Source organism: Felis catus, chromosome C1 (genome assembly GCF_018350175.1).
Source record: "Felis catus isolate Fca126 chromosome C1, F.catus_Fca126_mat1.0, whole genome shotgun sequence".
In the NCBI taxonomy this organism is placed as follows: Eukaryota; Metazoa; Chordata; class Mammalia; order Carnivora; family Felidae; genus Felis; species Felis catus.
This window is the reverse complement of record NC_058375.1, coordinates 203284781-203312062: the sequence shown is the minus strand read 5'-3', so window position 1 is coordinate 203312062 and position 27282 is coordinate 203284781. Positions and strand designations below refer to the sequence as shown.

Sequence of the window (27282 nt, the reverse complement as noted above, 5' to 3'; positions counted from 1 at the left end):
CCACTGACCTTGTGTGCCCCTGACGATGACCTTCTCGGAAGGGTTGCTGAAAGGCCCTTGCCCAGCACGGTTGGCACAGGCCACACGGAATCTCACGGTCACACCGATTGGCAGGTGGGTCACGTTGTAGTAACAGTCAGGGATGCCTGAGCTCACAGGGTGCCAGGCAGACTCCCCTGTAGGGCAGCATGGGGGAGGGGCTGAGGCCACAGAAAGGGTGGCCCAAGCTCCCAGGGCTATCTGTGAGGAGCCAGGGAGGGCAACTGTCTCCCGGGACCCGAGCACCTCCCAGCTCCCACCCCCTCTTCCGCCAGCCTGCCCCGTCCCTCACCATCCACCCGCCGCTCCAGCGTGTATGTGCAAGGTGCCCGGCTATCTCCTGGCTTCCAGAGCACCAACGCCGTGTCCTGGTAGGTCTGGGGCACCTCAGGAGGAGCTAACTTTCCTGGGATGCCTGGCAAGAGGAAGGGAGCCCCAGTGAGCCCCTGTGCCCCAGCTTAGGGACCCTCAAACCCTAGCCCAGCACGTGCCATCGCTGCCCCCCCTCAGTCCCTGCCCCTAGCTCACGGGCCACAGCCACGGTACAGGAGCTGGTGATGCTGCCCAGGACATTGGTGGCCGAGCACTCATAGAGCCCAGCATGTCGCTTGCCCACCCGGGGGATGCTTAGCAGCTGCCGTCCATCTTTGCAGGACACGATGATCACTGAGGGCTCTGATTGCAGGGACTGCTTGTCTGCGGGCCGGGAAGAGCAGAGGGGGCTGCTGAGTGAGACGGCTCCAGGCCCCCTTCCCCAGTTACCACCTCCCCTGAGCATCCCCTGGCTGTGGGACCACTTGCCTGCCCGCTGTCTGTGACAGGAGGGTTCTCCTTACCTTTCATCCAGGAGATGTGGGGTGCAGGGCAGGCCGCTGGCAGACAGAGCAGGGTGGCTGCCTCTCCCTCCAGCAGCACCTGGTCCTTGAGTTTGATGTGGAAGACCGGAGGGAAATCTGCAGGGAGGACAAAGACAGCCATGGGTCTGCAGGAACCCCAGCTCACTTACCAAGGAGGGAAAGGAAGATGTGTGTGAGAGCGGGGGCTGCCAGCAGGAAGCAGAGTGAAACGTTGTCCCTTCCCAGTCAGATGTGGGAAGGAGAACCCCAACGCCATGCCTTTGAGAATTTTCTTTAGGGTATCACCTCTTCTGGGTGTAGAACTAGCTTTTTCTTTCGTTGACTATTGAAGATGCTTGGGAGCTACCTCATAATGTTTGTAAAGCGCTTGGAGTGGGGTCTGGAACTAAGTAAGTGTTCTGTAAGCATCTGTTAAATAAAGTAAAGACAAATATTGGAACACTATGCTGATTAAGATTTTGAAATACCCACTCCTGTGGGGCACCACAGGGCAAGTGAGAGGAGCCAGTGACTTGGGCACAGACTCCTGAGATTGAACATTACGTTCAATCAAAACGCGTCACCTCGAAAGATCCAAAGTCAAGGCAAACGGGGCAAACCCCGGAAGTGTGTCAGCCTCCCCGGCCCCTTACCCCACCTGGGGTCTGGGCACACGGTCCCAGACCTTGTATATACTCCTTCGGGTCAGCTAAGTAGCGAGAGCTTCTGCAGGGACAAGAGACAGTATCTGTATGACCTTGGACCATGTTTTGTCTGTAAATTGAGGAAAATCCTAACACAAAGCTCCTAGGCTGTGAGAATTAAAAGAGGTATGGAAAGTGCTTAGCATGTATCTAACATGTAATAAGTGCTCACAAATGTTAGCTTTTATTGTTGTCAGGATTACTATCCTGTTGATATGCCCAGTAGAGGAGCTAAGGCCAGACCCCCAGAGAAATAGGCTGTTTCAGCAAAGCTGGCTTCATAGCTGGCTGGTGAGTGCATCCAAGCCTGGGCTGTGGATGGGTCAAGGTCTTTGCCGCTGTACAGCCTGCCTGTGGCTCCTTGGTGTCCTGAGGATTTGCATTCCTGCTCCCTGGAAAGTCTCTTTAGAAAAATCCCAATCTGGTCGAGACCAATGCAGGGTGGGGTATGGGGTACATTTTTCATGTGGGAAGAGAGCTGAGGGGTCGATACCCCTGGGAGCCCCAGCTGCTGCCTGTCTAAAGAACCAGGAGGGAGCAGAGGTGGGGATGAGCTGCGTAGGGGAGGGATGATCAGCCAGAGTGGATATCAGGAGAGCCAGCATGACCCCTCCTTTCCCACTATACCCCAGTGTTCCCTACGAGGGGTCCCACACCGAGGCGCCAACAATGCAAAGTAAATATAGTTTCATCAGTGGCCACCTCCAGGCCAAGTGAGGGTACTGGGGAGAGGGGAGAGGGAGGGGGGCCGGCAGGAGAGGTGAAAGGTGACCCCAGCTCAGCTCTGCCAGCCCCACCTCCATTCCCGCAGAGGCCAGCCCTAGTTGGTAAAGTGGACGGGGGACAGCCTTCTTCCTGCAGGGAGGGGGCAGAGGATGAGGTAAGGGGACACTGCCTCGGCAGAAAAAAAGCTGCACAAGCAAAATGCAGCTGGGACAGAAGCCCCAGTGGGAAGGCATCAGCTGTCCCTGGGCCTCGATGCTGGCTTCTCTCTCTTTCCCTGCCTCTTCCACCCCTGCCCCCACCGGCTGGCCTCCTTCCCTCCCCTTTGCTCACTATAGGCCCTGCTGCCTTAAGAAAGACACCCCAGCTCCCCTGGCCAAAGACGGACACAGTCACCCTGCGTCCAGCAGAGGCATGGCTGGCACGGTGCTGAGGAGTTTTATCAGGAAGCTGGGGAAGATCGGAGCGGTGACTGATAAAGATCCCGCACACAGCCGGGCTTGGTGGGCCTGCTCTTTTCTGCGTGCTGGTCTGGAAAAGCTGCCCTCCCCCCCAAAGCCTTTGCCTGTGGTCCTTGAAGAACGAGCCCTTTTCTGGTGGGGAACTGGGGTGGCCTCAGGTGGAGAATACCTCTCTCCCTGCAGCCCCAGGATACTTGGGCAGAGAAACAGACCAGGGCATATGCCAAGTCCCCCACCCCTCAGCAAAGAGCCCTGAAGACTGCTTGTCCCCACACAAGTGCCTTCTGTGGGGGCAGGGAGGACAGGAAGGGGCAGCGAGGGTGTTCAGGGCTCTGGAGGAGTAGAGAATTGGGGGCACAGTCCAGATTGTGGGCCGCTGGGCTGGGAGAGAAAGAATGTCTTTGTACGTACACACATTTGGAGGGGGAGGCTAGCCAAAGAGAGGCATAAGTACGGTGTCCCAAAGCCACCCCTGGGTTCTGGCTACAGAGGACTGTGCAGTCCAACTCTCGGCTAGCATGGCTAAACCTGTTTCCTCATCCATAAAATAGGGATGATGATAAGAACAGTTCCTAAACAACGTGGGAAGGTTAGATGAGGCAGCGCTTGTGCGGCACTTACTAGGACACTCAGCATTACTAGTCAACAGGATCAGTTAATGCTATTATTATTGTTGTTTTCCCGACTCTGGGTCCCTTCCACTACTGCCCAGCGTCCTCAAGGACCGCTCCTGAGGCAGGGAGGGGGCTGCTCACCCAGCAGGCCTCTATTACCTGATTCACTGCGCACATACTGGTGACCCAAATCCTCCTGGGCACTGGCAGAGAGGTTTGGCTGTGATAACCCCTTGTCCTTTCGCAGCCGAGAGAAGCCCCAGCGAAGCCGCCTCCGGCTTTCCCCAGGAGCTGTGAAGACCCAGGCCCATAAGCCCTGGCCCAACCAGTGCCAGAAAGCTCCCACCTCCCTGAGGCCCTCAGCCCAGGGAAGTAGAGAACTTCTAGCCCCCACCGCAGCTTGCTCCCAAACCAGCCTCAGCCCCCTCTCCAGGACCTCCAGCTCCTCCTCCCAGAGCTTCCCTCTTCCGGGCTCTGCACCTGTCATCGCAGCTCCACCCCACCCCCCACCCGCACGTGTTCACACATTTACCGGCCACTCTGCCCCTGTCCCTCACCCGAGGAGCCGGACGCAGCGCTGGCCTCGGAGCCCAGGGACTCTGCGGAAGGTGTGCTGGCGCCGGCCTGGGCCGCCAGCTGGTTGTGTGCGAGGCCGAGGCGCCGCAGACTCTCGCTCTCCGACGTGGCCCTGCGCAGCCGTCCAAACAGCGGCGTGCTGCGACCCGATGCGCCCCCTGAGTCCTCGCTGCTGCCGCTGCGCTGCAACCGGCTGGACAGCCGCTCGAGCGTGGAGCTGAGCCTCCTGCGCACGGCCAGCACCGGGGAGCCCCGCGCCGAGCTGCCGCCCTCCGAGCTCTCCCCGTCCCCACCGCGGGCCTCCCAGGCTGGGTGGCGCTGCGCGGGCGGGGTCCGCCGCAGACGCTGGGACAGCGACAGCGAGAGGCGGCGGACGAGGCCCGGCTCCCCGACCGCCCTGAGGTCTTGCACGGAGCGGGAACGCTCCGGCCGTCGCACCAGCTCCAGTGGCGTTCCTGCCGGGCTGGGCCGGTACATGCCGTCCTCCTCCTGGGCCCCGCGAAAGGGGCCGCGTTCCTCTGAGCGCGAGCGGCTCAGCAATCGCAGCCCCCGCGACAGGGGCGACTCACGGCTGCGCTTGAACTTGGCCTCGAATACAGCCTCTGACTCTAGGTTCTCGATGCTGCTACTCAGACTGCTACCTGGCCTGCGGGGCACTGTGGGCACCCGGGCTTTCTCGGCTAGCACTGGGGGCGCCCCGGCTGAAGGCACGCGCTTCTCGGCGGCTCCCGGAGGTGGGGAGGCCACCCGGGCAAACACAGCAGGGTGGGGTCTGGGCTCTGATGGAGATGCCCCAGGGCTCTGCAGGGGGCCCGTCGTCGTGTGACCTGACAGCTGGAGGGACTGCATGATCTGGGCATAAGGTGTGAGGGGGGCCACTGGGGTTTGCGGAGTCACAGAGGGCTGTGTGGGCTTGGGGGCTGGGACCGGCTCCAGCGTGGACTCTGGGGCCTTCTCTTGGGCAGGCTGGGGTGCCAAGGGCTGCGGGGCATCACTGGGTGTGGTGGTAGGAGGTTTCAAAGACTTGGGGACACTGGATTTGGGGGCGCTGGGCCTCGCAGGGCTGGGTGGTTGGGCCTCACTGAGGGCAGACAAGGAGGGAGACTCCTGTAGCCTGCGGGCCCCAAGCCTGGCCACGGGGATCTCGAGGGGCGCCCCAGCACGGCGGTGCCTGCCCCGGGGCTCCGCCTCTCCCTGTGAGAAGCTGCTGCTCTTCTGCAGGCCCCGGGTCTCAGGTGGGGGCTGGTGTCGAGGGGCTGCCTCGCTGGAGGCAGCCCGTGCCAGCCGGGGATCCCGGGCACGGTCCCCCAGGCTCTCTAGCAGGGGGCCCCTGAGGCCACTGACCTTGCCATCCTCAGGGCCTCCCCGCAACAGCCGCTGGCGCAGGGCCTGCAGCCTCTGGGCATACTCACCCTCACCCAGGCCTCCCCGGGTCAGGCGGGTGGCGCCCGGGCTGGGGCTTCGGCGCTGCGGCAGCTCCACAGAGGCTGCCTTGTGCAGGCCCCGGCCCGGCTCCCTCGGCCCGGCCCGGGGCAGGGCACTCTCAGCAGAGGTGCCCCTCCGGAGCTCTCTCCGCTGGGGGCTGGACCCAGCTTGGGGCTCCTGGCCTGGGGAGGGGAGGGCCTGAGGGCTGGGGGCCTCCTGGTCCTGAGAGGGGGCCCTTCCTTCCTCCTGCCAGTCCATGGGGGTGGCCGTGCCAGCCTCTGGGGCGCCCAGGGCCTCATCCTCAGTGGGAATGTCGGTGAGGGACACCCGGGAACCCGAGAACTCAGGCTGCAGTGGCCGGGGCACTGAGGGCAGCTCCTCCAGCTCTTCCTCCTCAGAGTCAGAGGAAGATGAGAGCCCCCCACTGGGGGGTGGTCTTCTGGGTATGGCTACCCACACCCGCTCTGGGGGTGCCCGCAGCAGCTCAGGGATGGGGCGCAGCACCAGGTGGCACTTGTAGCTGATCTGGGAGCGCTGGAGACAAGGTACTAGAGTCAGACCTGAGAGGGACCCATGAGGCCAGACTGACCCACTCAAGCCCACCTCAGCCCCAGGGGAGAAGACCCCAGGCAGGCGGAGGGTTGGGGAATGGGAGTGAAACTGGGGGTTGAGAGAATAAAAAGTAGATGAAGACAGATGAGTGGGGAGCGAGGGCACGTGATAGAAAAAAGGCAGGGTTCAAGAGAAAAACTGGAGCGAAAAGGTGGAAGGCACAGAGGGAGGGCCCAGGCAAACTCACCTGCCACCTCCGCCTGGAGAGGAACAGCTTTAAGTGATCCGTGCTCACCTCTGCGCCCTTGGCCTGTGTCTGCAAACCCAGGAAAGAGGGCCTGAGGAAAAGTCCTCTGTCAACCTAGACCTTCAAGGTTTGGCAACAGAGAGACAAACTCCACAGCAGGGGACAGTGGACTGGGCAGCATTGAGTCTGGGTTCCTAGGGGTCCCTTCCCCTTAGATCTGTCATGACTCCCACAGCCAAGGTGCCTACGAATGACAAAATCCCTGAACCTAAGTGGAAGGGCAGAAAGTCAGTGGCTCTTCGTGTGGTTTGAGGCTTACGCCAGGGCTCTTACACTGTCTTGGCACATTGGCTGCCCTCAGGAGCCTGCACTTGGGCCCCTGGCCTGGGCTCCACTCCCCAGCTCACCACCTGTCTCACGCAGAGCCGGCGTCCCAGACATCTGGAGCTTTGGTGGGCCAGACGGAGACAGATATTTCCCTCAGTCTCCCACCCAGGTGTCTGAAAAGAGCTCATTTATGATCTGAGAGACAAGGCTCATAATCCAAGGACGGATACCAGAATGACCTCAACCTTCAGTTGACCCAGCATAACACTCAATGGATGGTTTATTCAGTCACTCTTTCTGGGTCATATGCTGAACTCCACCCCTCTGCCCTGTGGTGCTGGGGTTTGAAGATGAATGAGTGAGAGTTCTGGCCACACAGAGCTCAAAACCAAGAGACCGGTCTAGCCGGGCCACCCACCAACCGCAGTGCAGGATAGAGGCAGACACACAGGAGTGAGGAGGACCAGGGCTGGTCTTGAGAGCCAGGGAAAACCCTGATGACTTTGCTTATTAGCAAAACAGGAGTAATAATGTCTTTCCATGCAGAGCTATTGTGAGGCTAACAGACCATATGGTTATAAATTGCCTCTCGCAGACTATACTGCACACAGTAGGTACTCAATAAATGGAGCTGTTAATAATGTTCTCTCCCCCCACCTCTTCTACCACAACTTTGCAAGAGACTCACTTTGAACCAAGGATGTTCTAGGGTCTCCTCTGCGGTAGGCCTCCTGTAAAGGAATGAAGGTTAAGAAGGGCTCCATCACCCATTCAGAGAGCCAGTCAACACATGGGCAAACAGGGCCTGTAAGGAGTTGAGAGACTGAACATCTAAGGGCAGAGGCTGGGTCAGGAGTGGGGGGCGGCATGAGGGGACTCTGAGGGGTGGGGGGCTCCTCAGGACCCTGTACTCACAGCCGGTCCCGCACCAGCACTTTGATGAGGAAGCCCCGGGCCTCCCTGCTCAGGCTCAGAAATGTGGTCTCCTCGAAGGCCACGTTGTAGTTTCGAATGTTCATCAATGTCGTCCGATCGTTTTCCCCAACAAATGGGGAGATTCCCGTCAGACTGCAGAGGCAGAGAGGGCCAGCATGAGAGGTGGGTGGGGCCCTGGGCTGAGGCAGAGACTATGAGGGATGGGGACAGGTGGAGGCCCTGGGGCTCTGGGGAAGGCAGAGGCAGGGTGAATCTGAACAGAGGGGAGTCTTTCAGACTCTTGCCTGTCCTGCCGCCACCCCCCACTGCCAAATAGGTGAGGAGGCAGTACTGCTTTGAGACCTGAGCACCCAGCTGGGCCCTGCACCCATGCTTTGGAGGACCTATTTTGTCCCTCCTCCAGCCACGGCCTGTTCCTGAGGTGAAGAGTCTGTGCCCAGGGGATATGCCGCCCTGAGCCTGAGCCTCTTTCTTCTAGTGCCTGTTCTGAACACTCAGGGCCTTATAATACCCTGCCTAGATGGGACTGAGCCTGCACGGGCCTCTCTCTGTCCAGCCTCCCAAGCATGCTGCTAGCATGACCGCCCTTCACGGAGGAGCGTGGTGGCAGACAGAGCTTAGACTCGCAGCCCCAGGCATCCACATTCATGCACGTGAGGCCCCTGACAGTGCAGGGGGGAGAAAGAGAAGGGGTGGGCTGCAGGCCCTAAACTGCCCTCCTGCCCCAGGCTCTGCAAATGTTAGGGGTGGGCCTGCTAGGAGACCATTGGAAACTGGGTGTAGAGGGGTCCTTACCAGAGGAAGGCAACAACGCCCACAGGCCTGTGGGGAAAAGAGAGTAATCGAGGGGTAAGTGGACAGCCCGCCTCCCACTAGCAGTGAGCGGTTTTCTGCTACCGCTAATCTAGTGAGGAGCGTCCTCACTAGGACAAATGGGCACAGGGATGCCTCCTTCCAGGAGGCCTCTCAACCCAGAGGTCTCAAGGTCCCTGGAGGAGTCAAGGGTCATGGCAGGGCCAGCCCAGGAAGCACAGAGGAGTCTGGGAGCCAAAGAGCTGCCCTCCCTCACTGCGGGGAGGCAAGATGGCCACAGAGGGGGAAGTCCCCGCACCTAGGGGAGATCAGGAGCCAAGGATGGACAGGGAGGGCTAAGGCCTTGAGTGACTGGGTCAACTCTGACTGATGAGGGGCAGGTAGAAACATGGTCAATAGACCTACTGTCAGAGGAGGAATCTGGGCTTAGTGAAGTTCCTCTCTGCCAGCGAGCAAGACCCCAGCACGGCACTGAGGGAAGAGGCCCTGGCCCACCCGTGGCCCAGTATGCCAGCATTACCAGATGTCGGTGACTCCAGACACGGGGGTCTGATTGACAATCTCAGGTGCCACGAACTCAGGTGTGCCGTATTGGCAGTACTGGGGCTCTCCCGGAGTCAGCTCCTGGGCATTCCCAAAGTCACAGATCCTCACCTGCTCCTCACCCTCTGCGCCATCCCACACCATCAGATTCTCGGGCTGCAGAACACAAGGGAAGGCATGGGAGCTGAGTGAAGAGGGGGGGATGCCCCACTGCCTGCCTCCCACGGGGGCTGCCTGCTCCCCACCCCCGCCTGCACCTCACCTTGACATCCAAGTGCAGCACATGGTTCTGGTGCAGGTAGCATATTCCCTCGAGCACTTGTTGCATGTAGGCCCGGATCTGTGGAAACAGGAGGCCCAGAGTCCGTGGGGGCAAGGGTGGGGTACTAGGTTTGCTCACCACCAGAGCTGTGGCAAGAGATCAGGCCATGCCCGAGAAGTGGCCTTCAGATGGCCGGCTGGTAGAGGTAGCTGAAACATAGGTTTGGGGTTTCTGAGATCTGGGGCCTCCAAGTACAACTGTATAGGTTGGGCACAGCACAAATATAGGAGGGAGCCATTTACATTAAGTAGAACTGTGCAATGTACAATTTGTACAGCCCTCCATGGCGGGACAGCAGTGAGACTAAATAGAGTCGAGGTGGGGTGCCTCCCGAGAGAAATATCTGAGGAATGTTTATGGGGGGAAGACTGGGAAACAACACAGGTAGGGGCCAGTGGGCCTACTGAGATTTACAGAGGACTGTGCAAGTCCCAGCATGGGAAGTCTGGTCCTGCCTGCCTAACAGTCCTCTCCACCACCACCCCTGGCCTATTCATGGGCATGGACGGCATGCCCAGGACCCACCCCTCAATTCTCAGAGCTCAGGTGGGTAACCACGGGTGCCCAACCTGACCCCTACCACCCACTGCCCTCACCTCAGACTCACACACGGTGGGTTTCCTGGCCATTCGCTCCAGCAGCTCCTCTGTGCATCTATGTCCCAGATCAAGGAGAACAGTGACAGCAGGGCCAACTCCTGGGCCCTCCCCGGGCAGTGCCCTCTACCCCTAGAGCTCAAGTCAGATCCCGGCTCTGCACAGAGTTCTCCTTCCCCTTAAAACATATGTAATACCAGTTCTGTGTTTCCACCCTTTCCCTATCATCTGGGTGCATAGATGGGACCACCCTACTTGAACTCTCATTTGCTGTGGGGTCTCAGGCAAGTCACCCAACCTCCCTGAGCCTAGGTTCCCTCGGGTGGAGAATGGGGATGACATCTTCACTCATACCCTTTCGTTACCTATTTAAAAAGGCCAAGTTAGAGCAGAATTTTGTGGACCATGGATGGAACTTCTCGCCTCTTTTTGAGAATGACCTGTGACATTTAACAAATGGTCATTTTTCTGAGGTTTGGGCTCTTAAAGTGCAGACTGGAAGGCTGGTGTGAAGGATATGGTCACCCAGCTAATGGGAGAGACAAGCTGACCACCTTATCACAGTGTGCCTCTGTTTAAACAGAGCTCTCACGGAAGGGCAAAATCTGTTCTTCATGAAAACAACCTTTCAAATAAAACCAGTCCTGATGCTCATCTGAAATGGGGTCACTTCGAAAGTTTGGATATATTGTACTGTATTTCGTGTACACGCCTTTTGTTAGCCATGTGACCTTGGATGAGTTACTTAATCTCTCTGTACTTCAGTATTATCATCTGTAAAATGGGGATAAGAAAATTCCATGACATAGGTATACACGAGGATTAAATAGGTTAACATTGGCAAAACTTAGGAGCACTGCCAGGCACCCACTAAATGCTATGTAAGTTTAAGCTAAAAGGGGTGCCTGGGTGGCTTGGATGGTTGAGAGTCTGACTTCAGCACAGGTCATGATCTCACAGTTCAAGAGTTCAAGCCCCGCATCAGGCTGTGTGCTGACAGCTCACAGCCTGGAGCCTGCTTCAGATCCTGTGCCCCTCTCTCTCTCTCTGCCCCTCCCCCGCTCGTCCTCTATCTCTGTCTCTGTCTCTCTCTCAAGAATAAACATTTAAAAAAAAATTAAAAAGACAGGGGTGGGGGAGCTAAAAAGTGCTGTTTTTTTGCAGAAGTCTCCAGACTCTACTCTGTAAAGTTCTGACAAGATGTCTTCAGAACTCCCAATCATCGATGGGAACATTTCCTAATAGGTGGTCAGCACCTCCTAAAGGTCAATGGGACCACTTTGTAAAGTATAAAACATGCTGCTAATTGGCCATGTGTCCCCTACCCGCCCAGCCTATCCCAGGATACAGCTCGGTGACAATGACCAGTCCCCGACGCCTCTCAAAGGCCTCATGGAAGTAGAGGACGCAGTCGTGCTGGAGCCGGGCCAGCAGCCGGGCTTCCCGCCATGCTGATGCCTTTGGCTTGGCCTGGCTGGGGATGAACTTGGCTGCAAACTCCAGGCCGGAGCTTCGCTCCACCACGCGCCGCAGGTAGGAGAAGGCACCCCTGGGTGACGACACAGGGAGGTGAGGGGCTCCGTCATCGAGGTAGCCCTGGCTCTCCAAGGCCTCCTAGCCTCAGACCCAGGCGCCCTCGGCTCCCAGGCTCGGCACTCTCTCCCGGCCCCACACCTGCCGATCTCTTGATGGATGTCATAGAAGTCGCTGAGTCTCCTTCCTCGCTGTTCCTCGGCCTCCCCGGCCCCCTCTACTTCCATGGCTGTCTGGGCTGGGGAAGAGATGCCTGGTGTTAGGTGGGGGAAGGCAAGAGAGTAACGAGGGCAGAGACCGGGTCAGGCAAGGCAGATGAAGGAGACAAAAGAGGACCAGGAATGTTGGGGGCCCGGCGTGGGGTGCCGGCGCTGGAAGATAGTGGTGGTTTAAGAGGGAAGGGCCTGGTGAGTGGTTCCTGGCTGGGGGCTCACATGGCATTCCCGAGAACAAGCATTCTGCCTTTCTCCCTTCGCACTCCAGCCCACCTGAACGCACAGCCAACTCTGCTTTGCAGGAGACTTCGCCAGCCAGGTTCCGTGCAGTGCAGGTATAGACGCCTCCATCCTGGGTCCCTGTGCTGAGCACCACCAGGGAGCACTCGCTCTCTTCATACACGAAGCTCACATGGCTACTCTCGGTCAGCAGCACCTCGTCCTGCAGAGTTGGCCGTCACCTCCAGCCCAGGCCTGGCTTTACCTCTACCTGGGACCCACCTTTATCTCCATGACTGAGACCCAGTCTCAGTCCTACCTCAAGGGCCAGGAACACTCCTACCCCACGGCTCGATATTATCGCTGCCCCAGGGGCCTTGCTCCCTTCAGCACCCGAAACTGGCTCCACTTTATTTCCCAGTAATAGCCCTGCACCACCCAGTTAGTCTCCTGGTTCCTGAAACACCCACGATTGTCACACGGCACCCTGGGTCCCATTTTCTTCTCCTAGCCACACCTCTGGCAGCACCTTTGTTCTTCTCTGTCCAGGCTCCCCTCCTCCTAAGGTTGCCAAGACCCCTCCTGTCCAGAAATCCCTCCTCCCTGACCCTCAGGCTCCCAGCCAGCCCCAGGCTAGGACTCCCTGAGGCCTTTGTCACCCTCTGACCTTGTACCACATGATGTCTGGCAGTGGTTTCCCCTCAACCACTACGGCAAAGCGTGCGGTTTCCCCAGCGCCGACCTCCACGTCCTCCATGATGGACTCAAATCGAGGGGCCTCTGAAATACACAGGGGTGGGGTGAGGAAGGGAAGGTGACAACACTGAGGTCACAAGGGCGTGCCTTTTCAGTCCCTCTCCAAGCCCTCCCTCCCTCAGCGACAGGCTCAGGCAGAACACCAGAAGCCCCTACACCCCAGCACCCCACCCACCGGGGTCTCAAACTCGGCCCCTGGGAACACCAGAGTTCCTTGCCTGCAAATCCATATGTGATGTTCTCCAAATCCCAGAAAACCTAAGCCAGAGGGTGCAGCCTTGCTTTGCTGGACCCTCAGTGTTCATTTGCCAGCTCTGAAACTAGGAGATTTTGACACACAAAAGAAATCTGGATTTCCTGCCTCTCTTGAAAAAATCAGGATTGGCCATGCTGAGTGAGCCTCTTCCCTCACTGCATTAATGGGCTGGTGCAGTGGCTCGATGCTGCCCCCTGTGGGTGACCGCCCTTCTGCACAGCCCTACCTCGGGCTTTACTGTCCTGGGCCCCGGAAGGCAGCTCAGGCTGTGACCCTGAATTAAATTCGCGGATGGCATTGCCCGTATCTTGACGTTTTCTCTCTGAATCTTGTTTAAATGTTTAAAGGGGCCTTTTGCCATCTGGGAGATGACAAGATGAACAAACAGATACCAATCCTCAGTTTTGCTCTCCCACATGTGACAGTGATTTCATTCTCTACGCATATCATGCGGTCATGTTATTTCCTGGCAGAGTGGCTTCTAATTCTCGGAATGGAATTAAATACCTATTCTAGCGTGCTTCACAGAGGAACCTGTGACTTCCCAGTGCCCCACCTCCTGAGCATGTTTGAGGGTCTCAGCTTTAAGAGGAGTGGGAGTGAGCGAGCAGGCCCTGAGGGAAGAACAGGGGCACGGGGCAGGGACCACCACCCATCACAGGCACCCAGTCTGACTTTGTAGAGATAAAAGGGGGGTACCCTGGGAGTGAAGAAGACCCTACCGTGGGGCAGATATGGAGGAAGGAGGCAATTCCACTTGCCCTGCCTGGGGGCTGGGGGGTGGTGGGCACAGTGGGAGGGGCATGAAGATCCAAGCCCCAGGCCTGTTCTAGTCCCGGCTAACTGGAATACAGTGTCTCTCTCTCTCTCTCAGTCACTGTCCCAGCCTGGCTGGGCTGCAGGGCTCTCAGTGGCCAGGGCTTCCCAAACCCTAAGGCTCTTCCCCTATCTGGGAAGAAAAATGAGTCCTATAGATGGTACGCTCAAGGACCAAATTGGCAGCTGAGTAGGAAGTGTCGGGGGTGGGGGGGGCGGGTGGAGAAGCTGGGCAAGGGAGGAAACACACAAAAGGGAGACAGGGACCCAGCCACCGATCACGGTGCCCACCCCCCATCCATATCAGCGCCAGCAGGGCTCCCTCACCTCTTCCTCACACACCCTACGGCCACTTCTCTTCCACGCTCAAGATCCCTTCCCACCCCTCGGGGAGTCTGGTTTCTCGTCCAGAGGTGGTGGGGGGGTTACTCCGTGAAGGTCAAAGGACTGGAAGGTTTCAAGTGAACTTGAACAATTTTTTAAAAGCACCAGCAAATGTACATTTATCCAGATATGATTGCCTGTGCTAACTAAAATGTCACTTTCTTTGCCTTTGGTTGGAATTGTATCTACTCAGCAGGTAACACTGTTTAGCTCATGCTGATCTGAAGTTCTGAGTGGCGGGTACATATGCCTAGAGTTAATTAACAAACCGGAAAACAAGACAATTACTACTTAACGCATGCCACCGGTTGAGAGCCTACATCTTTAAAGGAGAAATTATAAAAAGGGTCCTCACTGCAAAGGCTGGCAGGGTCTGTCAAATAGACCAGTGCAAAAGGGCAGCCAGGGTCCCCAGAGCTGAGAGTCTGCTAATCAAATGTGCTCGCTTGGGCTTTTTTCTTTTTGAAATTAAACTTGGTCCCCTTACACTTGTTACAGTTGAGGTGCTATTTCCTGTTGTGTTTAACACGGGAGCCAGGAGTTGGCCCTGGCGTTGGGCATCCAGGCTTGAATCCCAGCTCCTGTCCTTATCAACTTGTGTGACCTTGGGCCTGTTACTTAGCATACTCTCCAAGCCTCAGTTTTCCCATCTGTCAAATAAGGATAATAACCAGTCCCATATCACAGGGCTAACGTAAATATTCTATGAGGTGATACACGGAAGGTATTTGGCACTGAGCCTGGCACATACTAGGTGCTCAATAAATATCTTATTCGTACTATCACTGTTATTTCTGCTAGCATTGGTATTATTACAGCCATTAGATGGCCAGGCCTGACAGGAGGGTGTATGCACCCGGGGGCATAAGGCAAGGACCGTGGGCCTGACAGGGAGGAGAGGGAAGGAAGCATCCTGTCACCCACCTGCCAGCTCCAGGGTGACCGAGCAGGCCTGTGTGCCGTGGCGGTTGCGGGCAGTGCAGGTGAGGGGCCCCACGTCTCGGCGGCTCACCCGGCAGATGCGAAGACAGTACTGGTCATCATCCGGCTGGCTCAGCTCGTACACACCTGCCCGTGCCTCTAGGAGAGCCCCTCGGCAGCTAAGAGACACGACAGGGAGGTCACCCAGCATCCGGGCACAGGGTGGGGGTCAGGCCAGGACGGCCAGAGCTGGACGGCCACATGTGGGGAATGAGGCATGCAAGGCAGGGCCCCACCTTCTCCAGACGACCTGGGCCTCCACATGGTTGAAGGTGACCGTGACACTGGTGGGCTGTCCCTCCACCACATACACGATGTCCGGCTTGTCCAACACAGCAGGCGCCTCCTCGAGTGGTGGGCCTGGACAGAGAAGAGCACGAGCTGGTGCTGGGCTTAATACCAGGTCCTTAGTGTCCTGTATGCTCTTAACCACCCGCCAACCACCATGGGAGCTCCGTGTTTACAGATGAGGAAGCTGAGGTTCAGAGAGGTTCAGCTATCTGTCTAGGGCGCATAGCCAGGAAGTAGCAGAGCGGGGACTTTGCCCCGAGCTTGTCTGACTCCAGAGCCTCAGCCTTGCCCACTGTGCATGCAGCTTTCAGGAGGAAAACGTGCTCGGACTGGTCAAGGTTGCCCCCAGCCATGCTATTCCCACCATAGCTAGAATGTCTAGATCAGCCCTTGAGCCTCCACCACGAAGACCCAGTTCCCTGGCCCAGCAGCCCCAACCACCCCCACCCCCATAGAAGTACCCATGCTCACCGTGCTCCAGCAGCTGCACAGGCTCAGAGGGGGGTGAGGGCTTGCTGCTGCTCTTGATGGTGGTGCTGAGGACCCGGAAGATGTGCTGGACCCCCTTACGCAGCCCCATGGCTGCCCACCCGGGCTCCCGCAGGCCCGTGGCCAGCACTGTCCACTGGTCTGAGCCCAGAACCTGGTGCTGCACGGTGTAGGTCAGGGCGTCTGGGTCTAGTGGGGAAGTAGCTGCTAGAGGTGGGCATTACTGGGACACCCCCTGTCCCCCCCCCCATTCAGCTGGCTCAGGACCCAGAAACTCATCATTAGTCTGCTCTAAGGACCTGCCTCAGTTTCTCCTGTTGCTTCTGCCTACCTCCCATCTGCTCTTTCCAACCTGGCCAGCCATGCTCAGGGCCAACCAGGTGCCAGGCATGGGGTCCAGTTGTAGGCATGGAGGGAGTTTAACTCATATCCCAATTTCTTGCTACAACCTGAGATGGAGAAACTGAGGTACAGAGCAGGGAGAAGTCATATGCAGAGGGAAGGGGAGGGTATTCCCAGGATCATGACCCAAACACCCAGTCCCTCTGAGAAAGGGAATGTGAAAGCCCCTTTGTGGCCTCCCCTGATGCGGACCCAGGGCTTTATCCACCTTGGAGAGGAGACAGGCATAGCAGCTCCTGGCCATGTTCCGAGTCCCCTGCTCTGTCCTACCCTCCACTGGTACACCTCTCTGGGTCCTGCCTCCCCATCCTGGCTCCCTGGGTGCCCCTGCCTGGGTGTCCCTGCCCACATTCCATCCCCACCCCACAGCCCTGTGCAGCCTGACCCACCAATAGCCATGTCCAGACTCCTGGGGGGGTTCCATGTGAGCGTGATCATCTTCCCAGTCACAGCCACCACCTGCGGGGCGCCATCTGGGGGGCCTGGAACCACATCTGAAAGCCAGAGGTCAGAGGTCTGCTGGGTCTTTTAGGGCCCAATGGCTCCGCAGGATCACCAAGCCTCAGGACAGTGGGATGGAGACCAGAGGCACAGCCACAGGGCCAAGGGCAAGGCCAAGTGGCTCCACAGGGTATAAGGGGAAGGGAGGCCCCTCCCTCACCTAGGTCTCTGTGTAGGCAGAAGCCAGCTGACCGAGAAAGTGCCTGCCTTACCTGTGACATAGAGGTGGGCATAGCACGCAGCTTTGCCCAGCTTGTTGGCGATGACACTCTTGTAGACGCCGGCATGTTGAGGTCCCACAGCAGGGAACACCAAGCGGTGGACATCCCTGTCTGGGGGGTGGGCAGGGAGACAATGACACCGAGCCTGAGTGAGGAGGTTTGGAGGGCTGGACCCATGCCATCACAGGCCTGGCCCTTTACCCTCACCCGCTGAGGGAGCAGCGAGGGGGCAAGAGGGGGGCGGACAGCAAGAAGCATGTCCACCCTGCAGCAAACCCGAAGTCCAGGCTGCCAAGCCTACACCTGCGGCCCTAGCCCCTCTTGGCTGTCCCTCCAGTGACTTCTCATCTTTCTCCCACACTGATTCACCCTCTGTGAGTTCCTACCCCGCTAACTACCCTTCATTTCTGCACCTCTGGTGGTCACACCTGGGCATCAAAGTGCTGACAGGTTTCATTCCTAAGGCCCCTCCCTCAGTCCCCTCTTCATCCCGCATGGCCACTGCCGGTCCCGTCTGCAGCACGGCACCCAAAAAAGCCCTCCACTGGCACAGTCCACACTCTGCCAATGGCATTGCATGCTACCTCCCGACCTGGAAACCTTGACGGCACCTACCGCACTCGACGTACCTACTAGCATCCAAAGCCCTCAGCCCAAACACCCACCCGGCCATGTCTCCCTCTCTTCCTCCAACCCTGACAAGCCATCAGGTCCCTGAACAAGCCCCAGGAGTTCCATCTCCAGGTTTTTGCTCACGAAATTCCTCCCTTCTGGAATACTCTTCCCTTACTTAAGGCCTTCTCCTTCAAGACACAGATCAAGTGAATGCCAGCCTGGGAAGCCTTCTCTGTACCCCCACCCCTGACTCCCTCCCCAGGGTACCCGGCACCAGGCCCGCACTACTGTGGATAATTCTTCCTCTTTACTTACATGTGTCGTGGCTCCTTAAAGACAGGGCTAACTTGTCCTGTCAGGCCCAGTACCCGACGCCTTACACATAGTAAGTGCCAAAGATGTTAGATTATAAATTATAATAAGAGTTGTCTGTTCTGTGCCCAGTCTATGCCAGCTACTTGACATGCACTTTTTTCCATAATCCTTTCAACAACCCTGCAAGATGATCCTCATTTTACCAATGAGATCAGAGACATTAATGGACTTGTCCAAGGTGACCCAGCTAATGAGTGATGGAACCATGGCTTGAAGTTGCTTCCCTCTGATTCTGATCCTCCTTTTCTACACTGTGATCCCTGAATGATGATAAGGAGGCCATCTCAGGCGGGGGTGTGAAGGGGAAGAGGCCTGCACTGTCCTCCTTCCCATCAAGGCCATCCCCAAACACCCCTCCCCTCTCTTAGTGGTTATCGCCACGTGAAACACTCACCCATTCATTTATCTCTGCTGACACTATTTATAAAGGAAGAGAGACCAAGGGCTGCTGCTGACCCCAGATACAGACAGAGGCTGAGATGCCAGCTCAGATCCCAAGAGACACCCACCAGGGGCGTCAAGCAGAATGAGAGACAGGAAGCCTGTGGGCTGAACAGACAGCCTGAGGAGGGGGCTGTGAGGAGAAAGGTCACAGCCACAGTGGTGGCACTGGACAGTGGGGTAGGGGAGTGAGGCACAGGTGACAGGGGGCATCCTGGTTAGGAGGTGGGTGCCAGGGTCAGATGGTGTTTTTCTGCCTTTGGGCAAGTCCCTGTCCTTCTGTAAGCCTCAGTTTCCCTGCCTGCAAACCGGGATAATAGTACCTGCCTTATAGGCCCTTGATGATGTCAGGCCTTCAGCACTCAGGGCCTGGCACTCACAAAGTGCTCAAGAAAGATAAGTTCTGTCATGTCGCAGCGGTAAGAGGCACCCATCACGGTCGCAGCGTGGGCTGTCTGATGGGGTTAGATAAATCTTTTCCCATGAGACTCAGATCCCTTCCAGGATGGAAATGAGATACCGCCGAGAGAAATATCTGAGGCAGAAAGGACACGGTCCCAGATACGTTCCTCTGTATTTCTCCCCTGGCTCCTTTTCTTTATTTGGTATTGTTAACAACCTGGCCAAGCATCCTTTCGGAGGCAGACGCTGCCCACACTGGCCTTTTCACTGAAATTTCTCCAGGAAGGTGTGAGCAACACTGCTTTATGAACAAGGATAATAATGGCAACGACAAAAACAATAGCAATAATAATATTTTTAACATTTACTGACCACTGGCTATTTGCCAGGCCCCGCTCTGAGTGCTTTATATGTATTAACTTATTTAAAGCTCATAACAAGCTTTTATAGATAAGGAAACTGAGGCACAGAGAGGTTCCGTAACCTTGCCCACAGTCCTGCAGCTGGTCAGCAGCAAGTTGTAGGGCCTGTCCAGCAAGTGTTAAGGGGGCCACCCCAGGCGCAGAGCGGTGATCCAGCAGGTGGCGCCGTGCAACTCAAGGAAGGAGGCCATGACCTCCTAGCGCCTGCGCACTCCCCTCCCCGGCAGCGCCCCATCCCTGGGCAGGCTAGAAAGGGAAGGCTCAAGGGCAGGGAGAAGGTGAAGGTACTGTGTGTGCAGAGGGTGCCAGAGGGGACACTCCCCAGGGTCCCTCCGTAGACACATACACTGTGTCATGCGCCGGTCATCACTGCTCTGGATGCGGTGGCCATTGTGGAACCAGCTGATGGTGGGGTAGGGCAGGCCGGTCACCTGGCACTCCAGCATGGCCTCCTTGGCCAGTCCCACCTCCAGGTCCTGCAGTGGCCGCAGGAAGTCGGGCATAGACAGCCGCTCCAGCTCGCCCTGCTCCGGCTCCTCGGGGATAGAGGGCATCTTCTCCAGCTTTGAGCTGTAAGAACAACATAGCTGCCCAGATGCCCAGAGCAGCCCCTCCCACCACGGGCCGAGGCCACATAGAGGCAGCCCTGGGAGCCCCGGGCGTGCCGCGGTACCTGGGGCCGGTGGCAGCCGTCCGAGGCTCCTCCACGTAGAGCTGGGCCGAGCACTGGGCCTGGCCGTGGGCGTTGGTAGCGCTGACTGCGTACAGCCCCTCGTCCTCACTGCCCACATGAGCGATGTGCAGAGAGTGCAGACCTCCTTCCTGCCGCAGCCGCAAGTTCTCGCTCTCCTCCACCTGGTGGCCTGGGGGAGGGAGGGGCGGGCATGCAGAGCAGGCTCAGTGGGGGCCCCCCACCCGGCCCTCTGGCCCTCAGGAGGCGCCCAACATCTGCAGGGTGGAGGGCCATACCAAAATGAGTCCAGGTAACGGCAGGGGGCGGAGTGCCGCTGATCTTGCAGTCGAAGCGGGCCGCCCGGCCCTCCAGCACCTCCACGTCCTCCAGCAGCCGAGTGAACAGGGGCGCCAATGAGGGCCGCACCGTCAGCCGGGCACTGCAGGTCAGCTCATCTAGTGGCGGCGGGGAGGTCAGCACTGGGGCAGGGAAGGCCACGGAGTCCCAGGAACCCCAACCCACAGGTCCTGCCCTCATATGCCAGGCAGGAGAGGGGAGCTGGGCCAGGAGCTGGAGCCTGGGCAGAGCCCAGCAAGGTCCCCAGACACCAGAATGAGGTAGTAGGCAAGACCCAAAGACCTGGCCTTCTCAGGAGGGTGGAGGTTGGCGAGGGTGGGCGGCAGGCTGCCACGGTGGTTGGGGAAGCAGCAGGAGCCCCTCGTCACCGCCCCTGCCCACTCAGGACGAAGCTCCGCTCAGCTCCAGGAGAGGGGCCTGGAAGCCAAACCCCGATCCTCCCCCACACCTTTCACCTCCCCTCGGAACTGTCCTCTGGGCCTGGGCTGTGCCTCCACTCCTCCCACCCATCCCAGACCCCGTGAAGCTAGCCCACAAGGAATCTTCTGGGGGAAAGAACAGCCCCTTATGCCAACCGGATCCTTTCCTGCTTTACAAAGACTTCCAGCGTCACCTAAGGGGCTCATTACCACAAGCTGGTGAGGCGTCATCTCTGCTCCTCCAATGAGGACAGAGACCAGGTCAGAGATGTCATTAATAATAATAATGGGTGACATTTATCAGGTGCCACCCTTTGCCAGCCTTGTGTTGTACTTTGTTCTTTACACATGTTATCTCATTAATCTGACCAATTCCCCTACAAGATAGCGAGTCTCGTGATCTCGTTTTACAGATAGTCTAAAGCTCAGAGAGATGTAGTAACTTGTCTGAAGTCACGTGGCAGTGCGTGACAGGGCCAGAATTGGAACCCAAGTCCGGGTGGGTTCTGCTACACCTCAGCAGACTGGTTCTCTACGGGAACAGCAGCTGACACTGACACAGAAGGCCCTCTGTGCCAGGCGCTACTCCGCGTGTTGAGGCAAGTGTACCGCATGATCTTACTTTGCGCCCAGCTCCTACACTTCCGGTCCCCTCCCACCAGCTCTGGGGTGCCCATGGCAGCCCTCGGGTCTGAGCGGGCAGTTACCTTTGGCCGTGCTGAGCTTGCAGGTGTAGACACCACTGTCGTCCTCGTGCACAGACGTGAGCAGCAGCTTGCATTTCCGGCCATCGAAATGCATCTTGCATTTGAGCAGTGCGGGCTGCAGCAGGCGGCCTCGGCAGAGCCAGTCTACCTCCACGTCAGCAGGACCTGCCACCAGGCACTCAAACAGCGCCATCTCCCCGGCCCCCACGTCCACGTCCTGCAGGGGGGCCAGCACGGCCAAGGACCGGCTTTCAGGATGTGCTGGGGGGAAAGCGGCCACAGGGGGGCACGCGAGGAATAGAGACACACGGGGTGAGGGAGACACACACACACACACACACACACACACGCACACACAAAGAGACAGACAGATACAGAGAGAGAGATGCATTTTGTTCCTTTGGAGACAGGGAAAGCCCGCCCACCCGGCCAGGACAACAAGGAACTCCAGGGCCTGCCTTCAGGATGGCAAGCTGGGCCAGGGAAGGTGGACTCAGGGGAAGCGGGAAGGAATCAAGGGCAGGGAAACTGAGAGGGCCACGTAGGGGCAGAGACGGCGGCGGAAAAAAAAAAAAAAAACACAGCACACCAGCTGGGTACAAACTGGACTTTATTTGAGCTAAGAAACAACTTTTTCCAAATACCTCCACACCCATTACAGCAGGCCCTCACTCTTTGGCCAAGCCTGGCTATCACCCTCATTTCCAGACAGAGCGTCCCAGGCCCTGACAGTGAAAAGGGGAGCCCCAAATGAGCCCTAAACCTGCCCAGAGCAGGACTTGGTCAGGCCTCCTCATCAGCATAGGGCCTGAGGCCTCTGGCTTTTAGTCTCTTGTGAAATAGAAAGTGTTGTGCCATTTGAAACCCACTTCTGGAATGGTCAGTGCACTGCCCCCCACTTCATGAGCCTCTTGTCAACAGCCTCCTGCCCTCCTAGGCCCCTCCATCCTGCAGAGGCTATGCCCTGGCCTGTCCCGCTCTGCCTCACCCCACACCAGCTCAGAGGCATCCTTCCCTGACTGTCACAGACACACAGACAGACAAACGGAGAGACAGACAGGGCCTGTAGCAGCGGTAGCACATGCGCTCGCTGGGTGCTCCCCTGCAGGGAGAAGTTGGGGGGGGGTGTCTTGATACCCCTCATGGCTTCCCCTTCCTGGCACTCAGTCCATGTGGGGGCTGCCCAGCCATATGTCCACTTGGGGAAGAAGGATCCCTAGGGGCCCATGGGCTATCCCAGGATGCTGCATAAGGTGGAGAGGGGAGGGAATGGGAAGCTGGGACAGGGTCCAGGCCGGCGGGCCGGCAGGGTCTGTGGGCAGGAGGCAGTGAAACACAGCGAGGTCCGAGAGGTGCCTGAGACAGGGGCGCGGCTCGGAGGGTAGCGGGGGGAGCGCAGTCGGCCCCCTGAGCTCACTCGCCTGTGTACAGACAAAAACCTCAGTCAGCAAGCGGCAGGTTAGTGCAGCACACGCACACACGCACGCACGCACAGGCACGCACACCACGCAGACCTGGCTAGGGCCCCTCTACGTGGAGACCTGCCTCTAAAACTGCCAGGGCACGCTGCCACTTTCAGTTCCCTCCAAGATCGGCCTTGGGATGGGGGGATTGGCAGCCAGCCAGAGGCCGGGCAGAGACTGCAGAGCTCTCTGGGGTTCCTGGGTGGGCAGAAGCTGTGGGCAACTAGGGAAAAGGCATCAGGGGTACCCAAAGCCCAGAGGATGTCAGGAGGAATCCCAAAGAGAGAGAAGCACTGAGACATGGGTTAAGACAGAGAAGCAAGGCAGAGCCAGACCCTGGAGGGGAAGGAACAGGCCAGGGAATGGGAGCAGGGAGAGCTGAAGAATTCAGAGACCAAGGAGTGGCAGCTCCAAGAACAAGAGGCATAGGGCAGGTAACTGAGATAGGGAGGGCCCTGCGAAGGTGACCGTGACTGTTAGGGTCTAAGCTCCAGCAGGGGCTGGTGGTATCCAGAAGCTCGCCTCTACCAGGAAGGGAGGGATGATGGCTGAGTGCAGAACTAAGGAAGGGTTCCCAGTCAAGAGCTCCCCACAGAGAAAGGTGAGTAGAAGGCAAGGTTAACAGCCAGCCCTCGGGAGGAACACCACCAGCCCCCCAAGGGCAGCCTGGCTAAGGCCTGCCTGCTATCCCCATTGCCTGAAAGGCCCCCTGCCCTCATGCCCCAACTCTGGGGGCCCAGGCCTCTCCACATTCCATGGCCCTGCTCACCCTCACAGCCCTGGGGTCCCTGGCAATGCTTCAAGCCCAAGTCACCCCAAGGGCCCCTCGGAACGGGTCCAGCTATCAGACTCTCCCCACTGCAACCTCCAACCACAATAGCTTCTGCACAGCAATGGGATGGGTAGGAGGGCAAAGGGGCAGGGAGGGGGTTTGTGAGGGAGAGGCCTGGAAACGGCAAGGTGACCAAAGCTTGGAAGAGTGTGTGGAGAGGACAGCTGGTGGCAGGAAGTAGGGTCTCTCTCTGGCTAATATCAGGGAGCAGGTGTGACTAAGCATAGGGAAGGCAGTACTGCATAGTAGACTAAGCACTGAACAACTTGCCAGGTGGCCTTGAGCAAGTCACTTCCCCTCTCTGGGCCTCAGTTTACTCAACTGCAATATAAGCAACAAATTACAGGATTTTATAAGGCCCTTTCTGTTCTGGCGTCCTCTAACTGAGGTTGTGTGAAAGTTGGCATCTGAGCAGGGAAGAGGCTGGGGATGGGGGGGCCAGGGCCGGCGTGCAGGGTGGGTTTTATGGAGAGCGTGAGACACTCACCTCTGACCTCCAGGCGGGCCTCACACTGCCGGGCTCCATACTCATTAACCGCTTTGCAAGTGTAGAAGCCAGCGTCGGCCCGCTCAGCCGCCAGGATCCGCAGCCGGCACAGCCCGCCCTCTGCCTCCTCCGCGAAGCGCCGCTGGTCTGGGCGCACCGGCTGCCGGTTTCTCAGCCTGTCAGAAGGACAGGAACTCAGTCTAGGGGCCCAGGTCCTGACTTGCCTACACCAGGAAGTGGGGAGGCAGAGCCAAGCAGGCTCCTCCACCCCCCACCCCGTCTTTGGTCCACTTGTCAGATCTGTCTCACTGACCATGAGCACCCCTGGGTTAACAGGGCCAAGTTCTCACCCTGACTCTGAGATCCTCCCCCACCCCCAGGAACTTCCAGAACTCCTCTGCCCACCTGAATCTTAACCTTCCTTGGAACCTAACTACACTCTTCAGTTCTTGGTAGCTCTGAAATGTCTTCGTGTCTTATTTTTTTTATTATTTATAACCAACGGATAGCTTTCACACTTCCCAAAAGGGCTAAGAAATAACTTACGATGTTAAAAAATCACAGGGGACCAGACAATCAATTACAGATGAAAACTAGAATCCAAATAATAAGAACCTAAGCGACCTGAGTAATCAAAGTTCTACGCACCCAGGAGGAAGCAGTGCAGCTGAGGCCCACATTTAACCCTGGGCTCTGCCAGCTCAGATACAAACTGTTATGCCCAGGCCTAGCGCAGGTCTGGGAGCAGAGCAGGCCTTGAAAATCACCCCGCTGTCACCTGATGGGGGTGGGCATGGGCAGCCTTCTCCAAGAGACGACTCCTGCCCATTCATCCCCAACTGGACAGACAGGAGACCTTTTGCTATCCAAACCCTACCCCAGAAGAAGCCCTGAATGAGCCTGAACAAAGGCGTGTTAAGGGAGTGGCACCACTGGACCCGGGATAGACCCCTGGGCAGATCACAGGGAAGTCCACAAAGGGTCCACTCCCCTCAACCCAAAGCCAGGCCTCCCAGGGCCAAGGCTGGAATGGGGGAAGCTGGCCCGTGGTGGCCAGTGGCTGCTACTCACCAGGAAACCACCGGCTTGGGCTCCCCCTGGACACGGATGCTCATGGTGACATCTTGGCCTTCTCTTACTGACTGGTCCATAAGTGAGACCTGAAGGGAGGGGACCCCAAAGTGTCAGGGGAGACATTCAGGACCCAGATGTGGCCTGGGGGCCAGAGGATTCTGGGACAGAAACCTCTTCCACACTAGGCTGACAGAGGCTGGCTCCAGGTAGGAAGGGTTAATGGGGCCAAGCTCTAGGCCTTGCTAAAACCTGGTGTGGCCCCAAGAACAAAGGCACACATGAAGGAATGAGGTTGCCCGGGGGCTGGCCTTAGCGGTCTGACCTTGAAAGTGGGGGGTGCCTTGGAGCCAGTGTCAGAGGAACGGCGGTTCTGGCTGGGACTGAGCTTCATAGCGGGGGTTCCGGGCCAAGTCTCCCCAGGCTCTGGAAACTCCTCTGGGGGACTCAGGTATTCCTCATCAGAGGTGATGGGGCTGCTGAAAGGTGACGTGGACCCTCCTGGAAAAGAGACAGAAGAGAGACAGTGGCACAGAAAGAGACACCAGCGGGGGAAGAAGGGCCAGAGAGAATGACAGAGCTGGCTAGATCAGCCCCAGATCAAGGGCCTGATAAGGTCTGGAATGTCCCGCAGAGCCCAGGACATAGGCCAGCCCTGCCCTGATTTCACTTTGTGGGGTTCCTACTTGCTTGCTGCATGACCTTGCTCAGGTGTTTCCTGTCCCTGAGCCCATGAATCCTGCTCTGCCACAGACTCTCCTAACACTGACACTGCTGACCCTCCTGGGGGCGGGGGGGGGGGGGGGGGAGAACCATAGGCAATGGCCTGGGACAAGGCATTCAGGCACCAGAGGGGCTGCCATCTGGGCCCGAAAGGAGGCTTAGAATTCCACTGGAGCAGGGAACCCACATTCCTGGCATGGAACTGCAGGTTCCTAATGCAGATGGTCCCCAGAGTGGTATAGCCAGGGACCCGTTTCTTGGGTGAGCTGGGCCTGGTGCAGAGGAACACACACCTCAGACAAGCCCCATCCGGACAGTGCCAGGGCCAATGAGGTGGCACTGTCCAGCCTGCCCTTCCCCCTCTCCCTTCTCAGCTTCCTGCCCCAAATACCCCAGGGGCACCTGTTGGCCCCAGCCCTAGAGCATGGACCCCAAAACTCTCAGGGGATGGAAAAGCAGTTTGAGTGATCCACAGAGAAGGGCAGCTGAGACCGGGAGAGGAGGGGGGCACGAGTGTCTGCTTTGGGGGAGGGGTGTCCCCAGGGCCCTGACGCCCTCTCCTGCAACTGGCCAGGGGCCCAGCCTCACTGAGCTGGCTCCTATCCGACTACCAAATACAGACATGAATCCACCACAGCCCCCTGGCCCCTCCTCCTGGTTCCCCCACCCCAAGCCCCTGTGGCCCAGCCCCCCCACAGGGCCGCACCCCAACTCACCAGAGACTCTGCACACAGACCCCAGGCTGTGCCTGTCCTGAAGGCTCTGCCCTGGCACCAGGCCTCCTGCTGCCTGCCCACTGCCCACCCCACCCAGCTCCCCAGGGAGCAAGATCCCAGCCTGCCCAGCCCCACTCACTCGGAGGCTCTACACCCGAAGGCCTGGGGGAGGGGAAGGAGCCCGAGGAGGGGAAGGAGGAGGTGGGGGCTGGCAGGGCAGGGACAGGCTCGGTGGCAGGCAGGCAGCTGGCTGGGAAGGTGGTGCCTGCTAAGACCACAAGCAGTGCGGGCCCTCGAGTGGAGGGGGAGGAGAGGGGAGGGGCAGAGCACAGCCAGGCTGGATTTAGCCACCCTGCTCATTCCCAAGCAGCAAGACCTGCCTTTTCTCTCTTTACAGTTTCTAGACCCTGACAAGAGCAAAGCCCCCTCGGTGGTACCTTGACTCAAAGTGTGGGGGCCTCAGTCCCCAGGGAAAGATGGGGGTGCTATCTTCACTGCAGCACCTAAGATGCTTGCCCTGACCCGTTCACTTTGACGTACCCACCAGATGAGGGGCCGATGGCAAATGGCCCCTATGACGCCCCTTGTTCCCCACGTGGGAATGTGCTGACAAGCTTCAAATCCTGGAACCAGGCCATACCCTGTTTTTTCTGGTGCTGAGAATCAGGGAACTGTCAGGACCTTCAGCCTCTTCCCAGAAATACCCTCCTCAACCTGAGGGGGCCCAGAATACCACCTCTGCCTCCACACTACTGCCATGGCAGGTTTGGCCCTGTACCACCCAGGGGCACCGGGCCTGCA

General features: G+C 58.1%; 1 protein-coding gene across 17 annotated transcripts in view; it reads right to left on the bottom strand.

Annotated features, from left to right (window-relative positions):
* SPEG (striated muscle enriched protein kinase) overlaps window positions 1-27282 on the bottom strand; it is a 56658-nt gene that overhangs the window by 4597 nt on the left and 24779 nt on the right. For 11 of the 17 annotated variants that reach the window (XM_023259694.2, XM_023259689.2, XM_011285666.4 and 8 more), the window contains 29 exons: window positions 25368-25543; window positions 25043-25131; window positions 23972-24147; window positions 21190-21450; window positions 20003-20161; window positions 19707-19896; window positions 19380-19603; window positions 16770-16889; window positions 16446-16550; window positions 15637-15843; window positions 15111-15234; window positions 14818-14993; window positions 12349-12461; window positions 11736-11904; window positions 11389-11485; window positions 11063-11263; window positions 9715-9772; window positions 9059-9136; window positions 8774-8952; window positions 8236-8262; window positions 7420-7572; window positions 7193-7235; window positions 6178-6246; window positions 3935-5912; window positions 3537-3668; window positions 876-992; window positions 568-735; window positions 332-454; window positions 9-176 (listed from right to left, as the gene is read on the bottom strand). In XM_023259694.2, the coding sequence (XP_023115462.1) occupies window positions 9-176; window positions 332-454; window positions 568-735; window positions 876-992; window positions 3537-3668; window positions 3935-5912; window positions 6178-6246; window positions 7193-7235; window positions 7420-7572; window positions 8236-8262; window positions 8774-8952; window positions 9059-9136; window positions 9715-9772; window positions 11063-11263; window positions 11389-11485; window positions 11736-11904; window positions 12349-12461; window positions 14818-14993; window positions 15111-15234; window positions 15637-15843; window positions 16446-16550; window positions 16770-16889; window positions 19380-19603; window positions 19707-19896; window positions 20003-20161; window positions 21190-21450; window positions 23972-24147; window positions 25043-25131; window positions 25368-25543 (5880 nt within the window). Of the gene's footprint in view, window positions 1-8; window positions 177-331; window positions 455-567; window positions 736-875; window positions 993-3536; window positions 3669-3934; window positions 5913-6177; window positions 6247-7192; window positions 7236-7419; window positions 7573-8235; window positions 8263-8773; window positions 8953-9058; window positions 9137-9714; window positions 9773-11062; window positions 11264-11388; window positions 11486-11735; window positions 11905-12348; window positions 12462-14817; window positions 14994-15110; window positions 15235-15636; window positions 15844-16445; window positions 16551-16769; window positions 16890-19379; window positions 19604-19706; window positions 19897-20002; window positions 20162-21189; window positions 21451-21782; window positions 22611-23971; window positions 24148-25042; window positions 25132-25367; window positions 25544-25952; window positions 26400-26481; window positions 27266-27282 lie in introns of those variants that run through there. The other 6 variants (XM_023259699.2, XM_045034519.1, XM_023259700.2 and 3 more) reach the window with 6 other exon arrangements.